Below are 18,260 nucleotides of genomic sequence, written 5' to 3' on the forward strand. Positions count from 1 at the left end.
CGGGGGGGGGGGTTCGCTCAACCTTCGAATTCAACAAGTCCTGAGTGGCAGTGATCGCACACTTGACCGGAGCCCTTGAGACCGTCTGCCACAAGTGTATTGATCAGTTGAGGGAGAGGGAGAGGGTGGGAGGTAAATGCTTCGTGGCCAAACAACACGGTATTCTGGGCTGTTACTTTTACCACGTGTGGATAGTTTGTGCCACTGTCTCCACCACTGATGGCTCCTGCCTTCCATCATCATCTTCTGCCAGTGCCCACCTGTGTACTGTCTGCTATCATCACCAGTGTCACCGTGTACTGTCTGCTATCACCTCCAGCTCCGTCTGCTACTGGCCATCGGTGTTGGGCTCCGATAACTAAAAAGTTAATTTCGATAACGATAATCCGATAACCCCAGTTTTAAAGTCCGATATCGATAATTCGATAACATTGATACCTAGTTATCGGAAGTTAACGATAATCCGATAACGATAACTTTTTTAATAAGGAATTTAAAAAAAACAATGAAAAAAGCTTTAAAACCCATAGAAAAATGCTTATTGATGCTAAATCCAAGAATAAGTACACATTTCCCACAAGTTTTGCAACTCTTTTGCTTAATAATCTTAAAAAAAAATAAAAAAATAGCCTAAATCTGTCCTTTTTTTAAAGGTATCATATTCAGCTTTATACAAAATAATCACAAACTTCACGAATCTTAATAGAATTCTTTCCCGGCGAGATAATTGGCAAATGTCAACCAACCAGATCCAATGGACATGTCTGCTCCCGCTTGTAACCTTGTAGTGTACATGTTCGATACGGGAATAGCATAGGGAAGGGAAGGAGGGAAATTGAGGGAATTAGAATCGGGGTCAAGGAGGATGGTCAGTAATGGCATGTTTGGTGGTTGAGTAATTACTAATATGAAATGTAAGGCGTAAATTAATTTGTTTTAAACACTTGTCTGTATTATTCTAGAAACCATATGATTCTGATCACAATACAGACATAAAATAACTTCATCACTGCATGATTATGCTGCACATACGAAACAAATAAACAATATATCTGAGCTATATATATCATATGTAAATAACACGTGACATATCATCACATATGCACGTAAATGACAGCAAATAGAATGAACAACAGAGTATATAAGTTACAGAACCAGTTAAAGTTGAAACTTTCCTCAAGGAGCCAGTGAAAGGGGTGGGTCTTCGAACATTCAGAGGGTGTGTGGCCTTGTGTGGCCTCGTGTGGCCTCGTGTGGCCTCGTGTGGCCTCGTGTGAAGTGGGACTGGGAGAGAGGGGGGAGGGAACCTCCCGTCCTGCAAAAATATTTCCCTACAGGATCAAACGAAACGATCTAAACTCTTACTTTCTATGAGAATAGAAAAAGGAAAAAAAAAAAACTTTCAAATCGAAAACTTGCCTTGACACTTCCAAGACGATTTATGTAGATTCTATGCCTGCCACGGCACAGGTGATTTGCATATCGTATGAGTCCTGGCTACAGATGAAGAGAATGGAATAGCGATACAGAGAGTTTCGAAGGTGGTAACCCTTGACGGAAGAGGTTCCTGCACGGGTATAAGAAGCCGCTGGACTGAGGTCCCCACCTTTTTTTGATCCAACGCGGAAATTTGATTTCTAGGAAACATAATCCAAACTTCTTTTTCGACTCCATCCACACATACCAACTCCCTCTCTTTTTTATTATGCCTGATCACACACACACACACACACACACACACACACACACACACGGACTCATCCCTTCTAATAGTCTCTCTCTTTCTCTCTCTGTCTCCTCCTACAGTGTACTGTACCGATCCTCCCGTCATACCTTTCGCCCGCCACAACGGTATGCAGGGCCAGACCCGCTTCGAAGTGAACCAGACACTCCAGTACTCCTGCTACGAGGGATACACCACAAGGGGCTTCGATGTGGCCAAGTGTTTCCTCTACAACAACACCATGCAGTGGTTTGGTCCAGAGATACAGTGTGAACGTGAGTAGAACACGTCTCGTGCATGTGGGTAGTTCATGACTGTGTGTGTGTGTGTGTGTGTGTTTATTTATGCATCATAGGGAGAGATTCCCCATCTCTTAAACTCCTCCATATACCTGTTCTTATCCTCATAGCTGCACCTATGTGCACACTACAACCCCTACAAGGGATGATGAACAGCTTGCTTGACTGTGGGTCAGACGCCCTGTCCAGGACTCGAACCTAGACACATGAAATTATTTGGAGCCATCTGCCACAATGGAAACGCTTGCATCCTCCTTCTCTCTCTCAATTATCATAACCGGAACGTTTCTCCACCTTCGTGTGGCAGCCAAGACCTGTGGCGACCCTGGGGAGATCCTGAATGGCTTTAAGGAAGGGTCCTGCTTCACGTTCTCCTGTCGCGTGACGTACCAGTGTCGGCCGGGCTTCGAACTAGTGGGTCGCAGCAACTACTACTGCCAGCATGATGGGGCCTGGAGCCCCCATGAACTGCCTACCTGTTCACGTGAGTAGTTTGCTAATACTGTCGTGTTTCACCTGGTCTCTCGCACCGAGCTTCGGATGGTTTTAAATCTTCCCTCTGACTACTTTCCGAAGCTTCAGATGGATTCAACGTATCCCTCCACTCCTTTTCGAAGCTTCGGATGGTTTCGACTATTCCCTCCCACTACCTTCCGAAGCTTCAGATGGTTTGAACTCTTCTACTACTTTCCGAAGCATTGGATGGATTCAAAGTATCCCTCCCACTACTTTTCGAGGCTTCGGATGGTATCAACTCTACCCTCCCACTACTTTTCGAAGCTTCGCATGGATTCAACGAATCCCTCCCACTCCTTTTCGAAGCTTCGAATGGTTTCAACTCTTCTGTCCTGTTGCCAAATTAAGTTTCAGAGGCTTTCAACACTTGCTTCTAGTTGATTTGCTGTTTCACATGGTGACAACTTTTGCTCTGTAGTTTCTATTGATCCTAAACCTAGCAATAACCCATGTTAGAATCACACACATAACCTCACTGGAAATCGAAAAGCTTTTACGTACAAAAATCTAATGTTTTCACTTTTTCAAAGAAATAAAAATCATAGTTAAAAAAAAAGAAAAGAAAAATAGAATCCCTAATATAATCCGTCCTGATGCTTGTCAAATTACATTGGATTCCCTTTTTCTATTGGAAGTGACTCCTTAACCATCGTTCTTAACCCCTTTCCTCCTCCTCCTCTCCCTCCCTCACCACAGCGGTGCAGTGCGACATCCCAGAGAACCCGGAGAACGGGAAGGCCATCTTCATCGCGGTGTCGTACAACGCCGTCGTGTCGTACGAGTGCGACTACGGCTTCATGATCGTAGGCTCCACCACGCGACGCTGTGGACCCGACAAGAAGTGGAGCGGCGTGAAGCCCATCTGTAAACGTGGGTTGCATTACGTCCTGTGCCAGTGGGAGTTACCTGTTGCCTTAGCTGAGTAGGGGAGGTACCATGTAACACACTTGGGGGGTTAGTTACCTGTTGTCTTAGCTGAGCAGGGGAGGTACCATGTAACACACTTGGGGGAGTTACCTGTTGTCTTAGCTGAGCAGGAGAGGTACCATTAACACACTAGTGGGAGTTACCTGTTGTCATAGCTGAGCAGGGTAGGTACCACGTCCTGTACTAGTGGGAGTTCCCTGTTGTCCTAGCTGAGTAGGGAAGGTACCACGTAACCCACTAGGGAAGTTACCTGTTGCCTTAGCTGACCAGGGGAGGTATCTCGTCGTATACTAGGGGCTCCACATCTCATACTAGGGGGTACAAAATACCAGAGAAATGGGGAGACGAGGTAACGAGGCCATAGCTGCATGCTGTTGTTATCTGTACTAGGGTGTTAAAAGTTGACTTGTGATACCAGGAAGAGGATATGCTCTGCCCCATGACTTGGGGTGTATACCTGCCCCATGACTTAGGGGGGTATACCTGCCCCATGACTTGGGGGTATACCTGCCCCATGACTTGGGGTGTATACCTGCCCCATGACTAGGGGTGTATACCTGCCCCATGACTTAGGGGGGTATACCTGCCCCATGACTTGGGGGTATACCTGCCCCATGACTTGGGGTGTATACCTGCCCCATGACTAGGGGGGTATACCTACCCCATAACTTGGGGGTACACCTGCCCCATGACTAGGGGTGTATACCTGCCCCATGACTAGGGGTGTATACCTGCCCCATGACTAGGGGGTATACCTACCCCATAACTTGGGGGTACACCTGCCCCATGACTTGGGGGTGGGGGGGAGGTACACTGTTTCCCTTAGTTTACCGTGGTGTTGTGTTGACAGTGGGGGTTCCCTAGTTCTCTTCTAGTTACAAGGGTGATGCTTGAGTACTTACTAGTGACCCTTGATATCTCTAGGGTGATCACAAGAAGGTCACAAGTGGTCTTAGACTACTAGGTTTACGCTACGAGGCTTCACTATTGGTTTGTGATAACAAGGCTGACTCAAGGAAAGTCATTAGATGTCTCTGGTCATTAGGGTGATACTAGGAATGGTCACTAGCTGTAATTAGGGTGATACTTGAAGGGGTTACTAGTTATCTTTAAGGTGATACTAGAGGGGCGTCACCACTAGTTACCATTTATTACTAGGGTGATACTAGGAAGTCCAACAGTTCAATCTTATTACTAGGGTGACAATGTGAGTAGATGTTAATTCCTTTCTATTACTAGGGTGACACTAGGAGGTTTAGGGGATTGGGGAGGGGGTCATGGTTTATCATGCATCACCAATCACATCCAAACAACATTCTACACCGTGGACAACCACCTCCTCCCGACGCATTGTACCATCTCCATTTCAAGGAACGTATGTGGTTAATTCTATGTCACGGCAGCTAACATTCATACCCTGGTGTACCTGTGTGTACGAGGGAGGGAAAAAAAAAATCCATAAAGAATGAGCCACATTAACAATCAGGATCTACGCTGGTGATGATGATGATGATGATGATGATGATGATGTCCTCAATAAAGCAATCTATCTTGCAATCGAGGTTTCTGAGCACAGTACACTCTCTGCCACCCACCCTTGCTCATCCCCCTGGCGTAGCAGAACGCTCCCCCCCCCCCCCCCCCCCCCCCCGAGGGCAACAAGAAGATCCACTGTGGCAGAGACGATCCGTCCCTTGACCTCAGTCAGCCAGATCATAAGTGACATCTACAGGAAGTGAATGATTACGTCATCTCTCGTTGAGAGAGAGAGAGAGAGGGAGTGAGTGAGTCTGCCTGGACTCGGGCCTCCCAGAACTTCCTGTCTTTTGTTTATAACACGAAGACCCGTCGAGGAAAAAAACCCTGGATGAGAGATCAGGGAGATGGGAGGGTGGTATAAGGGTACAGAAAAAAAAGGGAGTGAGAAATATATATATATATATATATATATATATATATATATATATATATATATATATATATATATATATATATATATGTAAGGGTTGGGAACTAAATCCACAAATAATAAACACACACTAAAACATAAATCAGCTTCTGCACCCTCGTACCTTGACTGGATTTCATTAACCACCACAGGTCTTTTCTAACCTCTCCTAATCCCGTTTTCAGAAATGTAACAAACGAATAATAATGATGATACTCTAAAGTTTAGTTGATGACATCTTAGTGTTGTGATCTTTTACCTAGGATCAGTTAGATCTAATCCTGGTGTGGAGCCCTCGTCTCCTGGGCAATGGCAACTCTTCAGGACAACTCGTTAAGGTAATCACAGCTGGAACAGAACCAGCTGGAAACAGGTATACCAGCTGCAAGCAGACCAGATGGGAAACAGGCTCCCAAAATGTATATAGTGATTCAAATGAGGTCCATTTCGAATCCATTACCCAAGAGGACGATGGTTCCACTCACTTAGAGATAATAAGACCTTTTCTAAACCACAACGTAACTTTAGTCTAATGTAATATACATGTAACAAATGCCTTTTCCACACCTTTTTTTTTTTTTTTAAAAACTCTCTCTTTTGTTGAGATTCCCTTCTAGCACCTCCTTACTGACTGAGAAGTTCTACGTTCTTCACACACCCCCCCCCCTTACTCTGCATGACTCTCTGTTGTCAACCGGTAGTTGCAGTTGCGTCCCTCCCCATCTATCACCTGACTCGTGTGTGTGTGTGTGTGTGTGTGTGTGTGTGTGTGTGTGTGTGTGTGTGTGGTGCTTATCACTCATGTATAATCTTACTGTTTTGTGGGGAGGAGGTGGGGGTACTGTGGTTGAGAGGGGACGAGGAGTGGAAAGTGTGGTGGTAGCGGTGTGGGGAGGTCGTTGCTCACTTGTATGTGTGACAGTAATGGGTCAGAACCAGAGTAACGATGTGACGGAGTGTGACTGTGAGAGAGGGCCGAGGTGACGATGGTTACGGAGTGTACCTGTGATGGATTAGTGACCCCTGTAGTGACTGGTGTGACAGCAACGGCTGAGGAGGAGAAGAAGAGAAGTGATGATCAGTTTCGATGTATAGAAGGTCAAGATTAGACCATTCAGGAGGTAGTAACGGCTGAGGATAGAATAGTGGTGGTTAGAGTAGTTAGCCATAGTCATGTAAATGGTTAAGGGTAGTAAAGGGGCGAGGGGCAGTGCAGTAACGGGTGAGCTTGGCGGTAGAGATCAACTGTGGGTCTCCTGGACCTCTGTACAACGGTTGGCTGGACGGGCCAAGCACCACCTTCGGGGCCGTCATCGAGTTCCGATGCAACGACAACATGGAATACGAGGGGCATCCAGACCACCGAGCCGTCTGCCAGCAGAACGGTACCTGGTCTCACGCCCTGCCCAAGTGTTTCGGTATGTATGTCTCCTTGGGGGGGAGGCGCCACCACGCCTCCCCCTCCCCTCGCCGCCCGCCCGCCCGCTCGCCCGCCATCAGCCGCCCGCGCCCCACCCCTCTCCACCTTTAAGCCCTCGCCTTGACGGCTTCTGCACTGCCTACTGCATCCTCGCATAGCCGCCGCTCCAGCAGCAGCATGATCACTGTTGTGCATGACAGTGCTCAGTGCCACAGCCTTGACGATCAAAGGGTTTCATAGAGAAATGATCCTCATAGGGACGTCTGTCTGTCTCCACCCCAGCGATCAAGTCTAAAAAAAAACCTGTCGCAGAGTCAATACATAAATGATTGCTATTCAAAAAAAAAGACGATTTATTTTTCTATGAACCTCAAACGGGTTTTGCATGTTCTCTAATGGTATGGGCGGACGTTTCGAATGCCAAGTAAACCATCTAAAAACAACCCAAGGATTTTCCTGGTAGGAGAAAAAAGAAAAATGTATATACCCCCCTTTTTTTCCCCTTCTCTTATCTTTATCATTTATATCTTTTGTGCACATTTTTTCTCGCATGCCATATTTTTTTTCTCTCTCTCCTCCCTCAGCACCTTTAACTTTATACCTGTAATGGAGATGACATGTGAGGTGAGTGTCGGGGTGGGTTGTGTCCTCAGAGATCGACTGTGGCCATCCCGGGTACCTCTCCAACGGCTGGCTGGATAACATCGAGCAGGGCACGGCACTCGGCGCCTCGGTCATCTTCCGGTGTTACCCCAACATGACAATAGAAGGGGACCAGTCCACTGTGTGCCAGGCCGACGGATCCTGGAGCAAACCCCTGCCCATGTGTCTGGGTGAGTCCTGTGTGCGCCCACGCCCTCCCACACACACCAAAAAAAAAAACCCCACCTGTACTTCCAGGGGGCAAAGGGAAAAGCCCTTCCCATCCTTCGAGACCCTTAAGATGGTGGTCACGTTACTTTGTATGTGAGGTACCTCGAGACACATCTTGAAGGCACTGTTACCCCCCTTGCGTGGTGGTGGTGCTGGCTGGCTGGATCCATCCTTTGTGAGGGGGTGAGGGAAAGTCGTCAGGAGGAACCACAGTACAGAATACTACACAATGAACCCCACCTTAGAGAACACCGTAGCCTCACCACCCCCCCACCAAGACCATGATGCTCCGTTCGCCTGTGTTGTGAACAGGACACTGAACACAGAGCGACGGCGATAGACATCCCACCACTCACCCCCACAACTGGTTAAGGCCCATAACTTCTAAGTTCTCTTGAGTATTCGTCCAAAAAATATATAAAAAAAAAAATGCTTTTTACTCTAGTATCTGTAATGCCTGTTAACATTTTCTGTTGGAGACACACGCACAATACAGGATGATATTACAGATGTGTTCATTCCCTTAAGACTTTGCATAGCATCTCAAATGGTTTCATCAAACTCATGAAATACAGATCTGTGTCATACAAGAACACAGATCTTGGTAATCGTTCCTCTGTTTCCAATATCAGTCTTTAAGTTGTGTCTTCATCCGGTGATTCGACGGTAAATATCTGCTCCATCATATATCCCCGTCACTTTTGTGGGGGGCAAATATCTGTCTGCAGCTGGTCAATTCTTAAGCCATTCTCCTTCTGAATACAACGCCAACCACTCGTCCCTTCACACCAACGTCTCTCTGACAAGACCTGAAGGTCGTTGAGCAATCAGAACGCACATACCAACACAACAGAGTTCATTTAGCTACAACCATTCAACAGCTGAACAGAGACACATGAAGTCATTTATTTTGCCCCTGTAACCACCCACTAACAACTTGTTCAGCTTAGACGTAGGAAACCAGTGCACGATACAGCCAAGAGATGGGATGTTTCTTTTGCTTCATGTTTTTGTATATATAATATACATATATATATATATATATATATATATATATATATATATATATATATATATATATATATATATATAACCTATGTATATAATGTATATGATTTATCATCTGTACTTCTGTCATGCGAGTTCCACACTATATCTCACATTTTATAGCATTAGTCTAGAGGAAAATATGTAATATGCTTGGTTGGCACTAAGGGTATTTTCCTTTCCTATATTGTCATATTACAATATATATATATATATATATATATATATATATATATATATATATATATATATATATATATATATATATATATATATATATATATATATCATGTTATTTCAAAGGATTTTGAGCTCAAGCAGGACGGCCCTTTTAAGGTATGTTGCAGGGCAAAGGGGCAATGAGGAGTCCTTTTCCTGTTCTTTCAGTATACCAGAAGCCTCCTCCTCCTCCTCCTCCTCCTCCACTATAGTGAAGTCTATTCCTCCACTATAGTGGAACTCCACCCCCCAAGTATTGCGGATGCCCACCTCCTCCTGTACAACGAACCCTTTCTATACCGTAGAAACCATCGTCCAAATGATACAGTTATGCAAAATTTCACTAGCATTATGGAGACCAAAATCATTTCAGTGATATGGCTGCTCTGTCAAAAATAATAACGATTCAGTGCCTGACCAGCTGTTAAACACTGAGCATTACATCTATCCTATAATTCACGTCGTATAAAATAACTAATTCAGGTACTGTTTAATACCTTAACAGTTCTATAGATCGACAGCCTTCAGCTGTCTTTTGGAAAATATTCTTGCTCTCAGAGTCGCCATCTTATATGCCAAATGCTTCGTGCTGCGTCTGATGGTAACCTTGCCCTACGAAAGTGCAAAGCTCTGGAGGGAGGGGAAGGGGAGAATCTTATCAGGGAATAGATACCACATCACCTCAGTGTCTTCAGCCTGGAAACAAATGAATGCTATAAAGGTCTCCGGAAACACATGCCCCTTTGCCTTGTAGGATGATCCCACGTCGAACAGCCTTACACGTGGTTAATGAGTTTATTTCTTGTGTTTATACTTGTATATGATGATGATGATGGGAGACCTGGCCTTGTGTCTGCTCTTTGCCTTCCTCCAGAAGGATGGTTCTGTGGCACTGCTTCGTCCTCGTGCTGGAGGGCGCCCCAGGCATGACGCTCGCCACCAGCTGCTTCTGTAACCTTCTCACTTCTCTGTCTCACTGATCTAATTTGTATCCATCACCATTTGATTCGTACCCATCACCATCTGATTCGTACCCATCACCATCTGAGTCGTACCCATCATCACCATCTGATTCGTATCCATCAACATCTGATTCGTGCACATCATCATCTTTCATGTTATGTTGCTCAACATTCACATGACTGAATATTCCTATATTCCAATCCATTCTCCTGTCGTCCATATGCGTCACCAACTCATTCCACCTCATAACCAAAATCCATCATTCATCTTCGTTCTGTCTTTTCCTACGTATTGGTTATTTCCCTTAATCTTCCTCATCATCTCATAATCTCCTTGCCCCTACCTCACCAGCCATTCTCCCTCTTCATGAGCATCCTCACCCCTCATCACTGCCTACCCCTCCCCTCATCCTCCTCCTCTACCATCAACACAGATCCCATTTGTCCCATGGACGCCAGGTTCTACCAACCCTCCCTCCCTCCCTCGCTTGTCCTATTGCCCCTTCACTGGCGTCATAGGCCACCAAGATCTCAGGCTACCCCCTCCTCACTCCTCTGTGCTTTATATCAACTCTTTACCAGTTTTCCACCTTGTAGAAAACAGGATTTCAACCAGCGATCATCTAAGTTAAGCTTTCAGAGATTTTCTGTTAACTTCCTAATCCTTCTCTTTTTTAGGGGGTTATCACATGTATTTTCTACGTGTGATACTTTCCATCTCTAGTCCTTTATCCTAATATTCTAGTACGTGCTTCTTCCTTTATCTCTTAAGTCATACTATAGATAATGTTCACCTCAGTATGAGATATTTTGGTCCTTTCAAACTCTAATTCTTTCAGCAGATTAAGTATAATTTTCATCTTCACAAATGTAACCCATTTTTTTTTTTTCATGTAAAAACCTCCACGTCACATTTATTTTGGACTGATCTCATGAGAGATCTCCCAATCCCTCCTCTTTCACGTAAATCAGCTTAGCTGCTCTAGAGCCATTTCTAACCCTCAAGAGTATAGAGTGCATATCAACTTCTCAACCCAGTCGAGTCTATTGCCCATCTCGTGTAGAGTCTTCCCCTCCGCCCCCTACCACACCACCACCTCCACACAGCACTTCACCGTGACCTTATGTGACCTCTGAGGTTTCCCGGCAGCGCCGTGCATTGTCCCGACCATTGAGCACGGTAAGCTGCGCAACGAGACGCGCACGGGAGCACAGGTTCCACATGGCAGCACCATCGACGTGGAGTGTGACGAAAACTACGAACTGGCCTACAGCCTAGCACCCTCGCTCTGTTACAACGGCACCTGGACCAACTACCCTCGCTGCCAGCCAGGTGAGTACAGACCGGTCCTCAAGACTTGGTTGGACCTGCTGACTACACCTCGTTGTCAGCCTGGTGTGTGTGTGGATACTGACCCTCCTCAATCAGGACGGTGTGGAGGCCTCGGAGGGAGTGTGGAGTCTGTCAAGCGTGAGAGGGTCGGGTTGCCTGAAGGCTTGAAAGGCCAGAGAGAGAGAGAGAGAGAGAGAGAGAGAGAGAGAGAGAGAGAGAGAGAGAGAGAGAGAGAGAGTAAATATATATGAGTAAATCAAGGGTTTCCCAGCTCCTCCACTCCCCCCCTCCAAGATCGAATCCCGCCTCACAAACGGCAATTCCTTGATAGCTCATGTCTTGCTACCTGCTTTCCCCGGGGCCACAAGCCCAGCCCAGGGACAGACGGTAGGGGCTTTCTTCCTGCTGGGTCACATACACAGATACAAGGCCCTGAACTGGCTGGGTCACAAATGAAGACGGGTCTCCCTCCTGCTGGGTCACACAGACAGACGTCTCTTCCCAAGCTGGGTCACACAGACAGACGTCCCTTCCCAAGCTGGGTCACACAGACAGACGTCCCTTGCCATGCTGGGTCACACAGACAGACGTCCCTTTCCTCTTGACGGGTTACAAACGCAGCGGTGGACCCAGCGAGAGGAGGGAACACGGGACGTGCTCCCTCCTCTCCTGGCTTAAGGACATTAAGACGTGGAGGCGGTGCTGGAGCAACCTGTCTTGTGGACAATAACCATAATTCCACCTTAAGGAATTTGCTTTCCACCTCCGCCGAAATACAAATCTCTCGCATGATTTGGAAAACGGGCACACGACACACGTCCCACTCCCGCCCCCCACAACGCTGCCATTCAACACATCTCTAAGGACTTCCCGACAGAATTCCACACCCCACAACGCTGCCATTCAACACATCTCTAAGGTCTTCACGACAGAATTCCACACCCCACAACGCTGCCATTCAACACATCTCTAAAGACGTGGAGCTGTGTTACTGTGACTGACTCGCCCCTTTTTTGCTACTGCCTGCATAACTTTGAGGTTAATACAACCAAACGTGATGTGAATTTCTCCTGACCACAGAGACATACAGGTCCTTTATCATGCATATGAAATCAAGACAGTAAAAGTTATGGAGTAATCTTTTCCTATCCTCGTGTGTTACTCCCTTCTGATGTATGATTATACGAACACGAATACATAAGATGGTACCGGAGCGTACAATGCAAATTATTCGCGTCGCACATTTCTAATATATATACCAAAATTGAGACACAGATATGGATTCATCTCCCCCACCATGAGACACAGATATGGATCCATCTCCACCATCATGAGACTCTCCACCACCAGGAGACACTGACATGAATTCATCTCCACCACCACCACCCTCCTCCTCCTCTCGTTACTCATCATCTCCAAACGGGTCGAAAATGGAATGATCCGTCTATCTGTTTTCCCTCTGCTTCGCATCACCCACACCCTCTGTTCGTCATCACCACAGCTCACCCTATAGCCAGGAAACCTCAAGGAGAGACGGAGGGAGGGGGGTAAAAAAACCTTGTGTCTCATCTTACAGCTCTTCTCCCGCCTCCTCCTCCTCCTCCCTCCTCCTCCCTCCTCCCCGTCTCAGTGCACATGACGAGGGTCGCATTCTTTGAACCACTTCCCCAGACTGGCGTACGTGCCTGGCATTCGTACAGGTTTTCCAGTTATTCCAGGAAATGGCGGAGGAGGTGTCCTTTCTCCCCCCCCCCCCTTGCTTGCTGGGTTTGAGAGAGAGAGAGAGAGAGAGAGAGAGAGAGAGAGAGAGAGAGAGAGAGAGAGTATACAGTTACAGTTTTTCATAAAGAATCTATCAAACATTATATATATATATATATATATATATATATATATATATATATATATATATATATATATATATATATATATATATATATATATATATATATTCTTATGAGTCCACACACACATACCTACATACCACACTGACCATCTATAACCCACAACATATATATACTGATCACGAACAAAACCAACCAACCATTTATCTTTTTTTCTTTTGTAAGCCTCTAACACAACCTGGAACTGCTAAATCTGGCTCTTAACTCACGACCAGCCAAGAAGCAGCAGTATTCCCCTTCCCCACCCACAACACCCTCTCTGACACCGCCCATCCACCCTCCAAACACCCTTTTTGACCCCCCCTATCTGCCCCCCCAACCATGAAAAGCTACTTTGGGTTCATATTCCTGACCGTTCATGTTATATTCCTCGACCTTAATAATACTCTCCTCCTCTTCCTCTCTCTTTCTCTCCCTCTCACCCCCGCACGCGCGTGCGACACAGCTCGATGCAAGAAGCTCCCAGATCGGCCTCGCCATGGCATGGTGATAGCGCCGAAAACAGACCACGGCAAGAAGGCTCGTTACCGCTGCAAGGACGGCTACCAGTTGCAGGGGCCCACGACAACCCGATGCCACTACGGCAACTGGACGAGCAGCAAACCCAGCTGTCAGGAGGGTGAGTATTACGAGGGACACCTGAGCGAAACCTATCGAACTAATGTGACTCTTCAAGCCTTAAAATCACCTTATTTCTCAAATCTGTAATCGTTTTCGTATGGTTTCGTAAATCTAACCTATTTCTGTGTACATAAGAACAAGAAATAACTTGAGCTTTTTAAGAAAAAGTATATTAGATCCGGGTCATTCTGAGGCGTGAGGGAGATTCACCTGATTCATGAGGAATCAGGTGAGGTTAAGCAGTGTGTCTAAGGTCGCAGGAGCTAGGCACTGGCCTGAGGAGGAGGATATACCATGGTAGTCTACAGTGCTGCCAATCAGCTGGGAGGAGGAGACAGGTTCACAACCTGATGATCATTACTCTCGTCTTGACTTGACCCGTTTAGTGATGACCTCGACCAGTGTAGTGATGACCCGTGTAGTGATGATGATGACCCGTGTAGTGATGATGATGACCAGTGTAGTGTTGATGATGACCCGTGTAGTGATGATGACCAGTGTAGTGATGATGATGACCCGTGTAGTGATGACCCGTGTAGTGATGATGACTCAAGTAAAGATGATGACCCGTGTAGTGATGACCTTGTCTACTCTCGTCCACAGTGTACTGCCCGTTTCCAGGAGAGCTGGAACACGGCCGAGTCCTCCTGGTGGGCAACATGGGAATGTACGACTACCGCTCCTACGTCAAGAAGGCGAGTTTCCCTTACCACCTCACGTCTTTTAGATAGGGCTTTTTTTTTCCTAACTAGGAGTAGATCATCTGGTTTCGTCTCCTGGGGAAAAAATGTCTGTGGTTAAATTACTTAGGGGAGGGGGGGGGGGAGTTTCTGGCTCCCCAGATGGTGTGAGGGGTGGGGGGAGTAGTGTCTGGCTCCCCAGATGGTGGTGAGGGGTAGGGGGGGTAGTAACGGTTTCTCCCCAGATGGTGTGTTTGTGGTGGGGTGGTATTGGGTGGCTCCCCAGATGGTGCAAGAGGCGAAGCTGGTAATGTATGGCTCCCCAGACGGTATATGTTTGTGTGTGTGTGTGTGTGTGTGTGTGTGTGTGTGTGTGTGTGTGTGTGTGTGTGTGACGGGGGGTGGTAATGATTGGCTCCCCAGACAGCGTGTCTTGAGGGGGTAAAAGCATTTTTCATGGTGTGATTTATGGTCAGTTTTCTCCCACAACTGATTTCAAAAATTTTTCCTTGCTGTCTCCTACAGCTAAATCTTCCAGATAAGCTTTTATCAGCTTTAGTTCCTTCACTTTCCTGCAGCTTTCCCTGAAACCCTTGAACCTGGAAGTACAACCCTTGACCACGACCCTGATCACGAAGGTACGACCCTGGGATGTGATAACCTCGCTAGCATTTTGACCTGACCCTTAAAAGTCAGGTCAAGGGTCATATCATCATACTCAAAGGTCTTTCCATCATGCCCAGAGGTCGTATACCATCGTACTCAAGGGTCGTCCCTCCGTGCCTAATGGTCGTATACCATTGCACCCAAGGGTCGTCCTTCCGTGCCCAATGGTCGTATACTATCGCACTCAAGGTTCGTCCCTCCGTGCCCAATGGTCGTACACCATCGTACTCAAGGGTCGTACCTCCGTGCCCAATGAGTTCATCAACTCATCTCTCCTCTCCATCAACTCATCTCTCCTCTCCATCAACTCATCTCTCCTCTCCATCAACTCATCTCTCCTCTCCATCTATGAGGATCTCTTCATCCACCAATATCCTCTCGTCTTCTTCATTTCGTACCTTAGGCCGCCAACAACAGGTAACTGGTTCACCCGATTTATTGTAAAAACCATCACTTCCTCAGGATAGGTTACCTGACCTTCTACTTCCCTTCCTCTTCCCACACCGCAGGTTCGAAACAACCGGCAACTGAGATTCGCTTGCAATCGTGGTTACTTCCTGGTGGAGGGTCCACCTGGCGCCACCTGCGTCCACGGCAGGTGGAGTCCCAAGGAGATCCCCAGGTAAGGCCCAAGGGGGAGGTGGAAGAGATCCTACCCCACGGTGTGGGATGGGAGATCTTATCCCAGGGGAAGGGGGGAAAGGCGGGGGAGGGGAGAGATCCCATATTCGGGACTGACTTAAAGGAAGGTTCATGACTTAGATTCGTCAAAGGTAAATTTTTGCAGAAAGAAACAGAACAATTCCATATATATATATATATATATATATATATATATATATATATATATATATATATATATATATATATATATATATATATTACTGAGAAGCGTAACTTGGTCTGCAGGTGTGAGCCAGATCTTCATCCAAGAGTTCGATGGATCAAGCGGTCGGTCAACTCCTCCGATTACTTCGAAAACCTCAACACGACCATGGAGGAGAGCTTGACCGACTATCCGACCGCGACTCTCTCTGCCTCCACGACCGTCGTGGACGATAACGACGAAGGGAGAGCCTCGTCGGAGGTCGCCCAGGTGGCGGACGAAACAGACGAGTCGGAGGAGGAGGACCACCACCTCCCGAACGACAACGAACTCAGAGATCCGATCGCCAGCGAAGAAGAGTGGACGAGTGTCACTCCAGCCACCACGGTGCCGACTGTCCTCCGCACGAGGCCAGCTCACGATCTCCAAGCGGTCCTCACTTCCAGGGAGAACCATGGAAAGGAGGAGACTTCCAGCGAGTCCAGATCGCTTCCCTCTGGACACGTTGTGGATTTCGGTCACCCCAAATCTTCAGAGGCTAAAACCATAGCTAGCATGACTACCAAACTCAGGGGTCCCCCTCGTCGATTTCTACAGGCTTCTTCGGTCAGAAAACGGGCAGCAAGCGAAGGGACTGGAGATTGGCAGTTGGCCGTCGCTGGTGAGGGTGCCCAGGAATGTAGCAGAGAAGGAGAAGAAAGACAAGAAGCACAAGAGGAGGAATAAATGGAAGAAGAAAGGAAAACGAGGTAAGGAGAGGTGACATTTCCAACAACGAATGGAATCATTGCAGTACAAATATACTCTTAACTGTTTTCTTTTATCGTGTGTTCATAAAATCATCGTTTTCTACAAATGACAACTAACTAACGAACATGGGATGACACCAGGTTCATTCTCAGTGGCTCGTTGTAATCAAACTCGAGAATTATCAACTTAGCTGTAATAAAGATTTAAGGGATGGTAGTGGTAGTGACAGCAGTAGTAGCAGTAGTAGTAGTAGTAGTAGTAGTAGTAGTAGTAGTAGTAGTAGTAGTAGAAGTAGTAGTAGTAGTAGTAGTAGTGGTGGAAGTAGTAGTGGAAGTAGTAGTAGTAGTAGTGTTAGTAGTAGTGTTAGTAGTAGTGGTGGTGGTAGTAGTAGTCGTCGTCGTCGTCGTCGTCGTCGTCGTCGTCGTAGTAGTAGTAGTAGTAGTAGTAGTAGTAGTAGTATGTGTAGTTATAGCAGAAGTGGCAGTGGTAACTACATTATCTACAGAAGAACAATTAACAGTATAGAACTACAATATTCTGCTATTGTCATTTACCTCACTTAATACCTTCTCTAAACCCCCCTCTCTCTCTCTCTCTCTCGTTCTCACTCACTCTCTCTCTCACTCTCCCTCTTTCTCTCTCTCTCTCTCCGTTACACTGGCACAGGACCCATATAATGTCCCCTTGTTCGTATCCTCCTCATTCCAGACTCCCCTGCCGTCCCCCACTGTGAACCCATCCCTAGTGAACCATACCTCCGTGTGGAGGTTGCACGTAAGGGACGGGATAGCAACTATACGTATTCGGCCGGAGCACGCATCAAAGTGACGTGCTTGCACGGGTATGGCCTCAATATCGGTAACAGGACTGCGAAGTGTGCCAGAAGGGGCAAGTGGAAGCCTATGAAACCCGAGTGCGTGACCCGTAAGTATAAGTCTGTCATCCGAGTGCGTGACTCGTAAGTATAAGTCTGTTACTCGAGTGCGTGACCCGTAAGTATAAGTCTGTCATCCGAGTGCGTGACTCGTAAGTATAAGTCTGTTACTCGAGTGCGTGACTCGTAAGTATAAGTCTGTCATCCGAATGTGTGACCCGAAAGTATGAATCTATCATCCGATTGTGTGACCCGTAACAATGAATCTATCATCTAAGTGTGTGACCCGAAAGTATGAACCTATCATCCGAGTGTGTGACCCGTAACAATGAATCTATCATCTAAGTGTGTGACCCATAAATCTATCACCCTAAAGTGACTTTGATAGTACGTACTAGCAGCAGTTTCGGACCTTCCTCGTCTGCAGCCTCCCGCGGAGGGCCAGAAATGTGAAATTCATGTCCAAGGAAAGAGAATGCTTTGTCTAGGAACAAATCTAGATCATGTGTCATTACCGTGAACTGGAGTGATTCCTTTTTTTTTCACTTTGCTGCTGATGAATGAGCTTCAGAAACAAATAAAACTTGGGTGGTGTGAAGCGTGGCACATAAACAAATTCCCAAACTAAATTTTCTGCTTTTCATTTACTGAGTTTGAGTATTGAGTTCACTG

At 46.6% G+C, this 18,260-nt stretch overlaps 1 protein-coding gene across 1 annotated transcript in view; it reads left to right on the plus strand.

The window, feature by feature from the left end:
* Positions 1-18,260, plus strand: part of LOC139756736 (sushi, von Willebrand factor type A, EGF and pentraxin domain-containing protein 1-like) — a 151,557-nt gene that overhangs the window by 115,531 nt on the left and 17,766 nt on the right. The window contains 11 exon segments of the mRNA XM_071676449.1: positions 1,807-1,998; positions 2,330-2,506; positions 3,235-3,408; positions 7,487-7,666; positions 11,085-11,267; positions 13,617-13,790; positions 14,396-14,487; positions 15,648-15,760; positions 16,048-16,559; positions 16,561-16,713; positions 17,423-17,638. Coding sequence (XP_071532550.1) covers positions 1,807-1,998; positions 2,330-2,506; positions 3,235-3,408; positions 7,487-7,666; positions 11,085-11,267; positions 13,617-13,790; positions 14,396-14,487; positions 15,648-15,760; positions 16,048-16,559; positions 16,561-16,713; positions 17,423-17,638 — 2,166 coding nt within the window.

Source organism: Panulirus ornatus, chromosome 23 (assembly GCF_036320965.1).
Source record: "Panulirus ornatus isolate Po-2019 chromosome 23, ASM3632096v1, whole genome shotgun sequence".
Taxonomy (NCBI): Eukaryota; Metazoa; Arthropoda; class Malacostraca; order Decapoda; family Palinuridae; genus Panulirus; species Panulirus ornatus.